At 37.7% G+C, this 13,477-nt stretch overlaps 1 protein-coding gene across 1 annotated transcript in view; it reads right to left on the bottom strand.

Annotated features, from left to right (window-relative positions):
- Positions 1-9,600: 9,600 nt before the first annotated feature.
- The window catches only part of LOC138017083 (arylsulfatase B-like), a 52,689-nt gene continuing 48,812 nt past the window's right edge, over positions 9,601-13,477 (bottom strand). Inside the window, exon 7 of the mRNA XM_068864282.1 lies at positions 9,601-10,071. Within this exon, the coding sequence (XP_068720383.1) occupies positions 9,850-10,071 (222 nt within the window). The 3' untranslated portion in view covers positions 9,601-9,849. The remainder of the gene's footprint in view (positions 10,072-13,477) is intronic.

Here is a 13,477-nt window from a genome sequence, read left to right as displayed (position 1 = left end):
CTTGCTTGACTCCCGTCGTGATCTTGATCCACCTCGTCTGTTCCCCGTCATCCATTACCGTACATTCAAATTCCTCATACATGATTTTAACCATCTTCACCAGCTTTTCAGGTATGCCGTACGACTTCATGATCTTCCACAAGCTTTCTCTATGGATCGAATCAAAGGCCTTCTCGAAGTCAATGAAGTGTGTGTACAGCGTCGCTCTCCACTCATTCACCTGCTCCATGATTTTACGGAGAATGAAGATCTGCTCCACTGTGCTCCTATTCCTACGGAACCCCGCCTGTTCTTTTCTGAGGGCCTCGTCCACTCCCCGTTGGATCCGATCGATTATGATTCGGCCCATGATTTTGCTCATTACTGGCAGCAGTGTCACTCCTCTCCAGTTTTTACATTCGTTCAAGTCCCCTTTCTTTGGTAATTTGACGATGATGCCTTTCTTCCACTTATCTGGTATTCTCTCTTCCTTCCATATCTTCCTGTATAGTCTTGTCAGTTCTTGTACTGCTATGTCGCCGCTTGCTTTCAGCAACTCTGCGGGTATTTCGTCCATTCCAGGTGCCTTTCCACTTTTCGTCTTCCTTAGGGCTTGTCTGACTTCATCTTCCCTGATCTCTGCTGTGTCCATCTCCCTCATCTCCTCTGCCGCTGTCTCCTCATCTGTTACAGGGTTCGAAGGTGCCTTCCTCACAAGCACTTCTTCAAAGTGCTCCGCCCATCTCTCAAGTCTCACCTCCTTGTCCTTGATTGCTTCTCCATGCTTATCCTTTACGGCAGCGGCTTGTCTCATCTTCTTATTAGTTAGTCTTCTTGCCGCCTGGTACAGCTCTCTTGTGCGTCCTTTCTCAGCAGATCTCTCAGCTTCCTTAGCGATCTCTTCTGTCCAGTGTCTCTTATCCTCTCTTGCCCTGCGCTTCACTTCTCTGTCCTTCAGCCTGTACTCTATGCGCAGCCTTCCTTTGACACGCTCTGATCTGGTACTGTCAATTTTATTTCCTATCTGCCTCCTTTCCTCTATTGCCCTCCATGTGTCATCCCTCAACCATTGCTTACTCCTTTTCTTCACCCTTCCCATCACCTTATCTGCAGTCTCTGTGTACACTTTCTCTATCTGGCTGCAGTCGTCATTCACGTCCTCTTCCACCTCTAGTGCTTCGAACCTGTTGCTTACATTTACATGGTTATCTAATTACAAATGCATCAGCCAAAACGTTTATTATACATGGAAATAAAAGAGTCTTGCTTCCAAATGGATCAATAATCGAACAAATTCAAATTTTATATAATTCTTTCAAATTTAATTATAAACTACTAAACATTGAAATTAATTATGGGTTTCGATTGTCATTACACGATTTTTTCGTATCAAATCACAATACACAAAAGCAGACATTTAATATTAATATAACATTACAAAACGGTCATTTCAAAGTCAAACTCTTAAACAAAGATGTACCAAATGAAGAGCTCAATATCTTGATTCAATTTATTGATGAAAATAATATATACGATGATAAAATAAAAAATACGTATAATGTATACACATAATATGAGTAAAAAAATATTCAATTTCAATCATATAACAAAAATCTATCAGATCAAAAAATTAAAGAAATAAAATACTTTTATAAATATTATCACAAAAAATTTTGGTCTTATAAGAAATCATTTCAACATTACCAAAAAAATGCATCTATCTACCAATCTTGGTTCAGCTAGATTAGTAGTTATTGGTACAATATCAGGTTGTATTACTCTTAATCCTATAATTTTAGGAACTATTTCAGGAGCCGGTGTTCTTTTACAAACATATGCTACTGCAAAATAATATGATCGGAAATTAGAAAATTGCAGATTTGCATATACTAGTTATTTTAATATATTATCAGAACTCAGAAATAGTTTAAGAAGTGGCGTTTTGATGAATCAACCTTTTTTTAACAAATGTTCTATCATAGATAATATTAACATTGATAATTGTCTGGCTTTTTCAGACAAAAAAATAAAAAATAAAGTTTGTCACCAATTAAATTAATGCTTGGATTTTTTTCCAATACTCCTCATAATATTTTAGAGTCTTGTTATATTTAGTCATTTTAATTTCAAAATCAATACCCCATTTAATAAACAAACGATGAATAATATATTTAATAAAAATAATTCGTTTACGTTTTTGATTAATCTGTGGTAATATATTGTTTATCTTATCAAACATTTTCAAAACATTATTAAATACAAATGATGGAATGGGTTTTTTAGTTGAAAGGCTGATTTCATCAAGAACATTAATAATATGATATTTTCTGATATAAACTGATTTTTACCTTATCTTATACATATTTTCGTAAAAATTGATGTAATTATCTTTAAAAATTTCATAACCAATTTCACCACAGTTAATACATAGTAAACGACTGTTATCTTCAGTTATATAAGGTTGTTCACTACAATTACTTTGTTTGTTTGTATAATAATCAGATATTTGATGTTCGCAAAATGGACAATTTATATAATTTTGACATAATTCATCATATAGTTCAATTGTGCAATTCATCATCATATTATTATAAGATATTAAATTGTAAAGATTGTGAAAGTAAAAATAATTTATATTTTCCATGCAATCGTTGCTGTCTTAACTATTCTTGTGATTCAGTTGTTAATCCATTAGTAATAATCACACTGCTTGTAACTTCACAAAATGATTTCACAAATGTGAAAAGTTTCACTGAAAAACTACACAATTGTGAAGTAAAAATGTGAAGTTTGTGATTGGTTAAAATCATGGGAAAATCCCTTCAGTTAGATTTTAATAATGTCACGCTTTGTGATTCTTCGATTTAATTATGCAAATATTGGAAAAGGAAAGGAAAGGAAAGGAACTTTATTTAAGTGTCTAATCTTCTAGCGCCGAAGAGCACTGATCGGGGACACTGTAAATTGAAATTAACAAGTTAACGTACATCAAATCAAATTTTGGTTTTTGAGGAGAGGGGAAAACCGGAGTACTCGGAGAAAAACCTCTCGGTACAGAGTAGAGAACCAACAAACTCAACCCACATATGACGCCACGCCGAGTCTGGGAATTGAACCCGGGCCACATTGGTGGGAGGCGAGTGCTGTCACCAATGCGCCATCCTGCGCCATTGGATTGCAGTATTGGATTAACTATTTGTTTCTTTGTTCGTGATTCAAGTTTAAATTTATATTTGGACCGCTGTTAAATTTATAGATTTGTTTTTTTGTTGAATTTTTTTTAAAAAACATATAAATTATTTTTGTGGTTGAATTTAAAAATAATTATAGAATAATTTTTAGTGGAATTTGTTATTTGAATTTTTAGTTGAATTTGTTATTTGAATTTTCAGTTGAATTTTTGAGCTTGTACCCCCAACTACAATACTACTACCATGGATAACAAAACAGTATAGTGTACTATTAGAGCTACATGTTACGCAACGAAAACTTGAATCTCCTGAAAACTAGATGCTTCTGTGAAGCATACACTGGCTTGCCTGTGGTACGTGCTACAGAAAATCAGAAGGCACTGAATTGTGTGGTATTGAAATACAGCATTCCAGTCTCTGAAGAATAACAAATAAAAGAGAAGCGAGAAACATTGGCTTCTGGGTTGACATGTTGATAATTTTCAAGTTCCCTCACAACTTCTTTTCACCACAAGTGTGCCCTATGAGCATCCGAAAACTTTGTAATAATAAACTTCACTGAAGTCAAGCCCTGTTTCGCGGGGTTAGTGTTGGGATGGGAGACCAAAACAATAAACCCTTCATAAAAAACAGAAACATCTGACCGAAAATACTATTAACGCTAACAAATGCGAACTCAGCAAGGTACAGATTCTGTTAGCTTGCTTTATGCAAAACAAATATTGATGAAAAAGCAAATAAATATTGATACACAGTTTTCAGAAAGAGCAGAAGAAAGTTTCCCGGACGGTCGATCGAGAATAAAATATTTACGACATGAAAACAACATTAATTTTGAACCGTGAATATAGAATATAGAATATAAAAAGTTACGATCAGCGACAAACATTTTGGGAGATTTTTGCTACGTTCAAGTAAATTAAAAAATCGAAAGTGACATGGCCGGAATTCAGCGGGCGCCGTGATTAAGTTACCGCGGCATGTTTACTCGCCAAACAGTGAAGCATGTGTCAAATGATGGCAAGATACCGTGTTTTTGTAAGTTTCTTTTTCTGTCAAGTGTTATCAAGTTTGACAATGAAATGAGCGAAGTCAAAACAAAGATCACAATCGCCCAACTCTTGTTTATGCAAAGTCAAAATTTACTCTCCAAGACGCGTACAACGTTATTTATCACCAGGTAATTCCATCATTTTGGAAATAGCAGCTACTTTATTATTCATCTGCGTCACAAGTTTTCACTGATTTTGGGCCTCATTTTGTTGAAACTCAAGCACGCTTCCAACAGGCCTGTGAACCCTTCCTGCTTACAGAGCAATACTAAAAAACTTCTCCCATATCACATTTGAACCTTAAGCTCGAAAATTCAATACACAACATGATATTATAATTCACAAAGGCAGAAAATACCACAGAATCCTTTTCCAGCGAAAATTTTATTGAAACAAACAACATATTTGCTCTTAGAGGCGAAAACCTCTTCCTATTTGATTGCGTGCGTGAAGACAAGAAACTCAATTGTGTCAAATTACCATGTACTTCAGGTAAATACTGCTCACTTTGATTTCGTCTCGACGGGCGATAGATTGTTGTCGAAGTCCAGTACTCGTCTCTTTTCAGATTCATGCCTAGTTTATCCAACTGACTTTCCATTATTGAGCTCCATAAGGGTATATTTTGTTTAAGGATCCACTAAAACGCCATTCGCGTTGTATGACTTTCGACGCCATTGCAGGCTAAGTTAATGATTCTACTGTGTCCACAAGAGAAATCTACGCAGTTCCACTACCCTCTCGATCCTAAGAAAATACGCGCAGAAGGCTCTATACACAAAGACACTACTTACCAGGGGAGTGACAGGCAAGACTTTTACTGACACGGAAAAAAAAAAAAAAAGAAAACAAACAAACTAAACGTAGACCTCGACTGGGTTTGCCCATAGGCAACCCAGTAAAAAAAAAAAAACCAGCTCAGTTGACAGTTATGGAAAAAACAGTTTGTCAAGTTTTCGCACTACCCGCACACATACGCAATGCGTGTAAGTGGACAATATGTGTTAAATGTTTGTGCATCCCACGGATACGGCTTTGTAGGCGTCTTGTTTGAAACAGTTAGCATTTCAGGAAGTGTATGACAACTGCACACTGCCCACAAATAGCGTTGATAAACAGTATTTAATTTTATAAAGCATCCATTTCAAATAGCGCTGAGGAGCAGCACCCATTTAAAACAGTTAGCTTTTGCTGCTAGTTAGGGTTAGTGTACGGCCTGCAAGTGTCAAACAATGCATCCATTTAAGGGATTAACACGCATTGTAGTGATTGCAGTCTTTAGTCTAAAACAACCGTTGTCTTGGTTTTTGGGTTAAGAATATTGGTTCATGGTTGGTGGAAGTAAAGCAGTCTTCACATGTAGGATAAAGGAATTTACTTTGTAAGTAAGCTGTGGTGGTGTGTCAGTGGGGAAGTTAAATAAAGAAAAGGGTTTATCAACTGAGTTGATATGGTAAATCGGCCACTGTAAAGAAATATGAAAGCTGACGTTTCGAGTGTTAGCCCTTCGTCACACTGCCTCGTCAGAGCTGAACCCTCTTCTGTCTTTTCCCAAGATCAAGTTGTGGTGAGTATACGGAAAGGTCTTAAGAAATATGAGGAGTGTTGTGTGAAGGGGTGGGCATAACTGGCATTCCAGGAACGTGCAGAAGAAGGGTGAGGTAGTATAGGGGTACTGGGGACGATCAGGGAGGGGTAAGGGAGTAGAAGGGAGATAAAGATGTTTTGTTCGTTTTTAGACCCCCTAAAAAAGCAAGCCCCTGTTTTTTTTTTGTTTTTTAACAACACCCCAAATAAAAAAGGAAACAGTTAAAAAAAGGTTTTAGAAAAAATGAACGGTTAAAAAAAAAATAATAAACCGCATTATATAGTGACATGGAAAACTGTCACAGGTTTGCGGACCCGGCAGAGAAAAAAATTAATGTGGTTACACGGGGCAAGATCAGACGAAGCGCCCATGACATTTCATGTGGTAAGTTGGAAAAGTGTTTTGATGCCCGAGCTATAAGAGCCAATGACGATGCTGACGAAGTTGTGATTAAATTTCCCGCCAATGAATTGCGTGAGATTTCTTTTTACCTCGGTAATCTTCGTAACGTGTAATCGCTGGTTAACACGGTATGCAAAAACCCAAGTGTAAGGTACAGCGGGATAATTTACCATGGGAAATTAAAGGCATTTACCATGGTGTGTGTAACCGCACCTATAATCATCGTTCACCATGTTGTCGTCAAAACCTGTGATCTTGCCAACCTCATCGGCAAGAACTCTGAGCAATTTTGGTGGAAAATCGTTACCCTCAAAATCAAAATACCGCCGCCGCGGAATTGGAGGCATCTGAGAAGACAATTTTTTGCGAGGACCTCGAATGATATTGCAAGTTATGATAACGTTAATTGTAACGGTTCGCGTTATAAGTTCCACTAAATCTAGATATCAGCACCGGCAAACTTTACGAAAAAGCACAAAGGGCAACAATATTTCGCCGCTGTGGCAATTTAGTGTCCATGGCAGCATATGCTGATAATTTGACTAATAATTTTGAACTGTGAAATATAGTTTGTTATTAAATTCTACATTATGAATTTCTATGTCGGAAGCTTTTTAAAGGTATCTTAGACAACCCTAGCCATAAGTTAAAGGCGCTTCTTCCACCAATACACAAACCCAGCTACAATTTCAAAAATAAGCGCCATTTTAGTATGCCACGCCTTCGCACTTCCAGAACGATGAACACTTTTATATTTGCTATGGCAAGAAAGTTTAATGGCTAGATTTTTATCGATATGATACCCTTTTTACTGTTGTTACGGTGCGCGATAATAATAATAATAATAATAATAATAATAATATCAATATATTTTATTTAATTATTATTATGTTACAATATTGTAAATTGCTAGTATAATAAGATGTGCAAATAGTTTTATAAATTTTTAAATTTCTGATTGTAAAAATGTGTAATTCAGCCCTTGGGCTGAGAATGCATTTGAGATTAAAGTATCTATCTAGCTAACTATCTATCTATCTATCCGATGAGAGGCATGATTAGGTTCGCCCTATTATGGGTTAGCATTTGATGTAAAACCCCTTATATTGTCCCCCATTTTGGAGACAATATAAGGGTTAGGGTTAGGGTTTAGGGTTAGAGTCAGATTGGCATTAATCAGCCTTTGAGCAATGCAATCTACTTTGTTTACCAATTTAATCCTGGATCAGCGCTAATTGCGGTTTTGAACAACTGGGCCCTGAGAATTTGTAGTTTCCAGCAGTTTTGATTGAAAAGATAAACGTAAATTAACCTTTCTGTTTCTTCTTTTGATATCTGAGTAAATCTTTCACAAAACACATCAAGGCTTTCTTCCATGTTTGACCTTTCACGCTTTTTGTTCGGTGCTTTTGATCTGATCTTTAGCCTTATGTTCTTCCTCATTTCCCTGCACAGTTGTGTCCTGAGTGCACAGCAGCACTGAAAAATGATTATGAAATAGAAGACGGAAACAATAATTACATGGGTACAAGCAATTCTACTAAAACACAGCTGTGCCTAGTCAATATCACATTTAAATATATGTACGCGACTCTACTCCATTCATCCGGTATCTTTCCTTCTTTCCCCATCTGCAAAGTGTAATCAAGAGAGAAAGGAATAGAGTAGATACAGAGAGGGGAAGGGAGAAGGGTGAGATAAAATATTACATGACAGTGCTTACAAAGTGCATATAACTGAATATGGTCTGCAGGTATGAACCTATTTTTTGAGCGCCTGCTAGCCTGAAATTTCTTAGTTGCACCCCCTTTAAACAAGAGCCTGTTGACTCTAAAGATTTGAAGCAGGGTTTTTATTTTCTAAAATCTTAAAGATCAATTTGCATTGATAGCTCTCTTTGAGACCAGTTCTCCTCTGAGACAATTTTATATGAGGCATACCGAAAAAAATTGGCTGCTGCATAAGAGAAAGGAAAAATACCACTACATTGTACCATCTACAATGTGATATTTTTCTTCAGAAAATACGAACCTATTCAAGAACCTGGATAACCTAAATGTCTGTTAATTCTCATCTACGTAAAAACCTGTTTAGGCTGAATTTTAAAATGGAAGGTTATTACTTGCGTGGTTTTACTGTACTGAAATTGATACACACCTTGCTCTTCAAAAGGGGGTGATAGTCGAGAATCATCATAAGAGACATCATTATCATGATTGTCATTGTCACCTAGAGGAAAATACAAAAACACTTTTAAAAAATGGAAATTGGTCTATTTCACTATAGAGCAAATTATTAGAAGGGCCAATTACGAATTGTGAAACAATGCACCCACCCCTCTCCTAGGAATTAAACATGGACAAATAGAAAGATATTGAAAAGCAACACTAAATTTACCATTTTCAGATTTTTTATCATTAACTGTGTCATGATGAAGATCAGCAGTGGAAGATGCAGATGAGTCAATGACAAGAGCTGGTTTCACTTGTGGTTTGTCACACAATGTTCTGTCAATAAATTTCAAAGAATTTCCATTTCTTTCTTTTGCCTGTTCCACTCCTGCTAGACTTGTCTTTCTCTTGATTATATTTTTGTCGCAACTTTTTCATTTTATTCACCAGATCTTGCACTGTGTTACTTCTAAAATTTCTATTTTCCATTTGGACCTGACATGCATACAACAAACAAGTGAGGGGAATTAATAAATAACATATTGCAAAACACAATAGCGCAGATTCACACGTATATCTCCATGGACAATGCACTGGAATGTACTTCTGAAAGCAATGTTCTTTAAAGGATTGCAGTTCTTTAGGATTAAAGTAATTTCCTGATAGCTGCGATAGTGTACTCAAACAACAATGACATAGCTTACCTTCAGATTCTCGTAAACGGCTCGCGTTTCGTTTGAAGACTTTGAGTGTTCGAGTGACATTTGAATGGACTCAGCCCACAACTCTAGTAACGCTTGTGTAGCTTCATCTGTCCAGTTTATTCCGCGGTTTTTCTTAGGCGAGCGAGTACGTTTCTCCTCCGTCGCCATTTTTGTGACAACCACGCATGCGTTATGGTAAAAATCACAACAAAAAAGGCCTGGAACGGCACCAAAGAACTTTTACACGAACGAATTTCATGGTACGGTGCCTCGTCTACCCGTGCTACCTGCATGAAAGTGAGATTCCAGTCCAAGGTAACCAGAGGTTTTTTTCTTCTCGCCACTTCGCGGCTCTCTTGTGGCTCAAGAAAAAACCTCTGGGACCAGGGTAATCTGTATCACGTTTCATGCAAAATAAAATGTTAAATTTTCAATCGGTTCTACAGGTATTATAATTAGTGTTGCGATGCAGGACAACTTGAACGTTATTTATATCAGTGTTTACACAACTGGTTTAGTTAATATTTTATTTTACGGTGAACTGTTTTCAAATTGCAGGCAGCCTCTGACGAACGGACTAGGTGAGCATAAGATGCAGAATGAGAGATAAAATAGTGTGTACTAACTGGCAAAGCCTTAATCGTTGCTGTATTACAGAGGACCAATACAAAGAGAAAAGTATTAAAAGGGATGCCACTTGAGTAGTTGTACGGTTATTTTTTTCAAAAAGAGTACCCTTGATCTATCATGGTTCACAAGTCCCTAGTCTTGCCAGGGAGTCCAAACTCCTTCCTCGAGGGCCTTCACAATTGCGTTGACATCTGGTGGCCCGTAGAGTGCCGGCACTACCCCTTTCTTGTAGTAATCCACTCGTTCCATTAAATTCTTGACTACATCTGAAAGCTTTGCGCTGAGGTCTTCGCGCTCTTCTGGGTCAGCAGTTATATTGTACAGCGCAATTTTCAGAGGTTTTGAGTCGGTCAGCTGAAATTGTTCACAAAATAAATAGCAGTTGGATTAAGGAGGCAACCAAATTAACGGACAGATGATCAAAATTAAAGGGAAATTGTCACGAGAAGCGCATGCGCTAGCGTCGTATGAAAACTTGAAAAGTGTTAGGTTAACTTTTTTCAAGTTGAATCGACAAATTCAAAATGGTGTCCACTGGGGAGGGCCATGGTGGACAAAGGAGAAACTCCGGTGAATATACGTGACTCACGCGTGAATCCATGATGGTGGCTAGAATTTTCCGTGGGCTCGAGAGCAAACAAACTCGAGCATGCGCAGCTCATGACAGTGCCCCTTTAAGAGCTAAACGTTTGAAGCCTTGGAAAAAGTCCACTGACACTACACTACAGCTGCCTCCGCTGAAAAGCGTTTCTCTTGGACAAATTCAATTTAGTAGATTTGCTTTTCAAGTATCAATTTTCAGTCAAGCACAAAGCATAAGATTCCGTTCTATAACATTTTTTTCCGGTAAGGTCGTGGTTTTCCATTGCAGGCGTAAAATTACATTTTCTATTCAATGGGCTATATTTTATATTTTGCTACTTTAAAAAATTCTCTTTTGTCGATTACTATTCAATAACAATGTTGTTTAAGACAGGTAATACGCTTCTGTGGCCAATTTCAGTTCAAATCAAATGACTGACCAAATAAAATACATAGGTTATGGGTTAACAGGAAGACCCCTGGAATAACATGGACTGAATGGTGGTTTCAAGTGGGTTAGATAAATAAAACCTGCATAAAAACCACTTTTAGAATTCAGAGTATACTAAAAGGATCTGTAGACTTGAGTGAAAGTTGAAAACAGAAACTGTTGACATGAGGTGGAGCTAAACAAATTCGTAATTCTGTAAACAATGCAATCAGACAAGAAATCCTATTACACTAAGGCTCTTCACGATAATGAAGGGAATTCACGGATGTCTTGACAACCTTTCACAGCCCCCCATCTAGATAACTATTTGTCTCTACCGTTAGTTCATAATGTCTCACTTCGACTAGTGCTCCACGGTATGACATCGCTGTGCCAAATCTAGCAACAAGAAAATGACCTATAGCTACCAGGGCTCATTTTCTGCTCTTTTTTTTCATTGTTTACCTTTAGGCGAGACTCGTAAAAGTGATTGGCTTAATTTTGTCGACCGGAAAATGTTGAGCCATTCACTAAGGCCCCGTCCACACGTGTCCGGATATTTTTGACTCCGCAACATTTTACTCGGGATACCTAAAGTTACACCGAGTATTAAAATGAGTTTCAAAAACGGAAGTGCAGAAAAATGCACAATAGAATTAGGATGCGTGGATTTCATTGGTTAAAAGTTATGCGCTAAAACCCCTAGGGAGAGGTTGTAATTGAAAATATAAACATCTTCCTGATGCAAAACAAACTTGTGAACACACGGACATAAAATCTCGCAAAGGGTAAACATAACGAACACAAAAGCGAATGAAAGGATCCTAAATAAGAAATTTTTACACCCAAGTGATATTGGTATAAACTGAGCGAAACGTTAAATTGTTGCAAAATCCGCGTTATCTCTATCTTTGTTAATTGATATTGTAGCCATACGCGTGAAAATAAATTGAGTTATTGGGTAAATTCTTGGAATACCTGAAAGGTATCGGTTGACTTTGTTCAGTGCTGCAAATGGGCAATAGAATTACGACGCCGTTCATCGGGTAAAGGCAACTCACTTGATCCTTTGGAGCAATACATTCACCAGCCTCTATAATGAAACTATATGTTTTCCAACAACCAAAAAAAAAAAAACCGTGGTGTCGAGTGTCGTTGGAGAGGATTTCTGCTCGTGCGAGGCATCAAACAACCTCAATTCTTACAGAGTTCTATGAATTGTCGATTTAGAAACTCAAGCCCATGTTCTGAGTGAAAGCTCAATGGCAGCTAAAGATTGAACATATTGCATTCAGTCTCCTGAAAATGTTATGAATAACATATTTAATCTAAATCTTGCATGTTGACAACATGATGAAATCATCAGTACAGAACTCCCAGAAGCGGTATGTTGGAAATGCCTGAAATTTCTTTTTCTTTCAGGTGTTCTTGTACGAGCATCATCCGTGGATGTCAATTTTTTAATTGTTTCACTGTCTTCATGTTTATATAGCTACCTTTAGAGGGAGGTCACCACATTATTCACAACATTGTTAATTTCGAAACTGTGCAGCTGCTTCAGCGCTAGTGTAGCTGGTAAGAGGAGGGCTAAATTTTACTTAGCCAGATTAATTACAATAATGGTTTTCACAAGTTTTCTCTCTCGCTTCGCTAGTGTTTCACTCCCCTTGGCCCAATGGTTTCAATTTGTACGTCACCTCTGCATTGCGTAGATTCACGTTTAACTTATTTCCGATCCGACAACCTGTACTAAATCAAACTACTTCTTTTGCTTGGTGACCTATTGATTATATTGTAAACACTAAGCGATGTTCACCAATACGTTATCGGTTGTCTTGGGCCCTCCAGATTTCAATTGGCTGCAGAAACATTTACTTCTTTTATTCCGTACTTAGCAAATCTGAACATCGCTTTAGCCTATTCAATCCTTGTAGTTTGTTTCTAACTGTTCCAAAATGTATCACCCTACTTCTGCGCAACATGGTATTCCAAGTATACGCCTTAAAGAGCGTCTTGTTCTTTGCGGATTCGCCTTACGTCCACACCCGGGGAATCCGGCATGCGAATCCGCTTTCCACATTTAGTTTTCGATGCAGGAAGAATTTGGAATTGCGTGGACGATCGAACCGGATATTTTCAAATCCGATAACGTTACAAACTCAGATGCAGTGTTTACCGCGTAAATATTCCAAATGGACGCTGAACGAAATGCTATCGCTTCTCTTGTCGCCAATTCACACGCCTGATGGCGCATGCTCTGTTGACATGCTGAATCCGGATACGCTTGGAAAGGCAAATTCGACTTAAATATGTTAGGTGTGGATGTGAAAATTCTCGAATCCTCAGAGAAAGGAAACGAAAAAGGAAAGGAAAAAGGAAAGGAAAGGAACTTTATTTAAGTGTCTAATCTTCTAGCGCTGTAGAGCACTAATCGGGGACACTGTAGATTGAAATTAACAAGTTAACGCAAATCAAATCAAATTTTGGTTTTTGAGGAGGGGAAACTGGAGTACCCGGAGAAAACCTCTCCGTGCAGAGTAGAGAACCAACAAACTCAACCCACATCTGACGCCGAGTCTGGGAATCGAACCCGGGCCACATTGAAGGGAGGCGAGTGCTCTCACCACTGCGCAATCCCAAAAATTTTCGGAGGCAAAAATTAATTGAACGGAGTTGTTTGGTTGAATGGAAAGCATCCAAAGTTGAGATGTAATATTTTGGTTTGTGAGAATTTACTTGTTCAGTTCT

Source organism: Montipora capricornis, chromosome 9 (assembly GCF_036669925.1).
Source record: "Montipora capricornis isolate CH-2021 chromosome 9, ASM3666992v2, whole genome shotgun sequence".
In the NCBI taxonomy this organism is placed as follows: domain Eukaryota; kingdom Metazoa; phylum Cnidaria; class Anthozoa; order Scleractinia; family Acroporidae; genus Montipora; species Montipora capricornis.
Note: the sequence above shows the minus strand (reverse complement) of the source record. Positions and strands in the feature narration are given on the sequence as shown.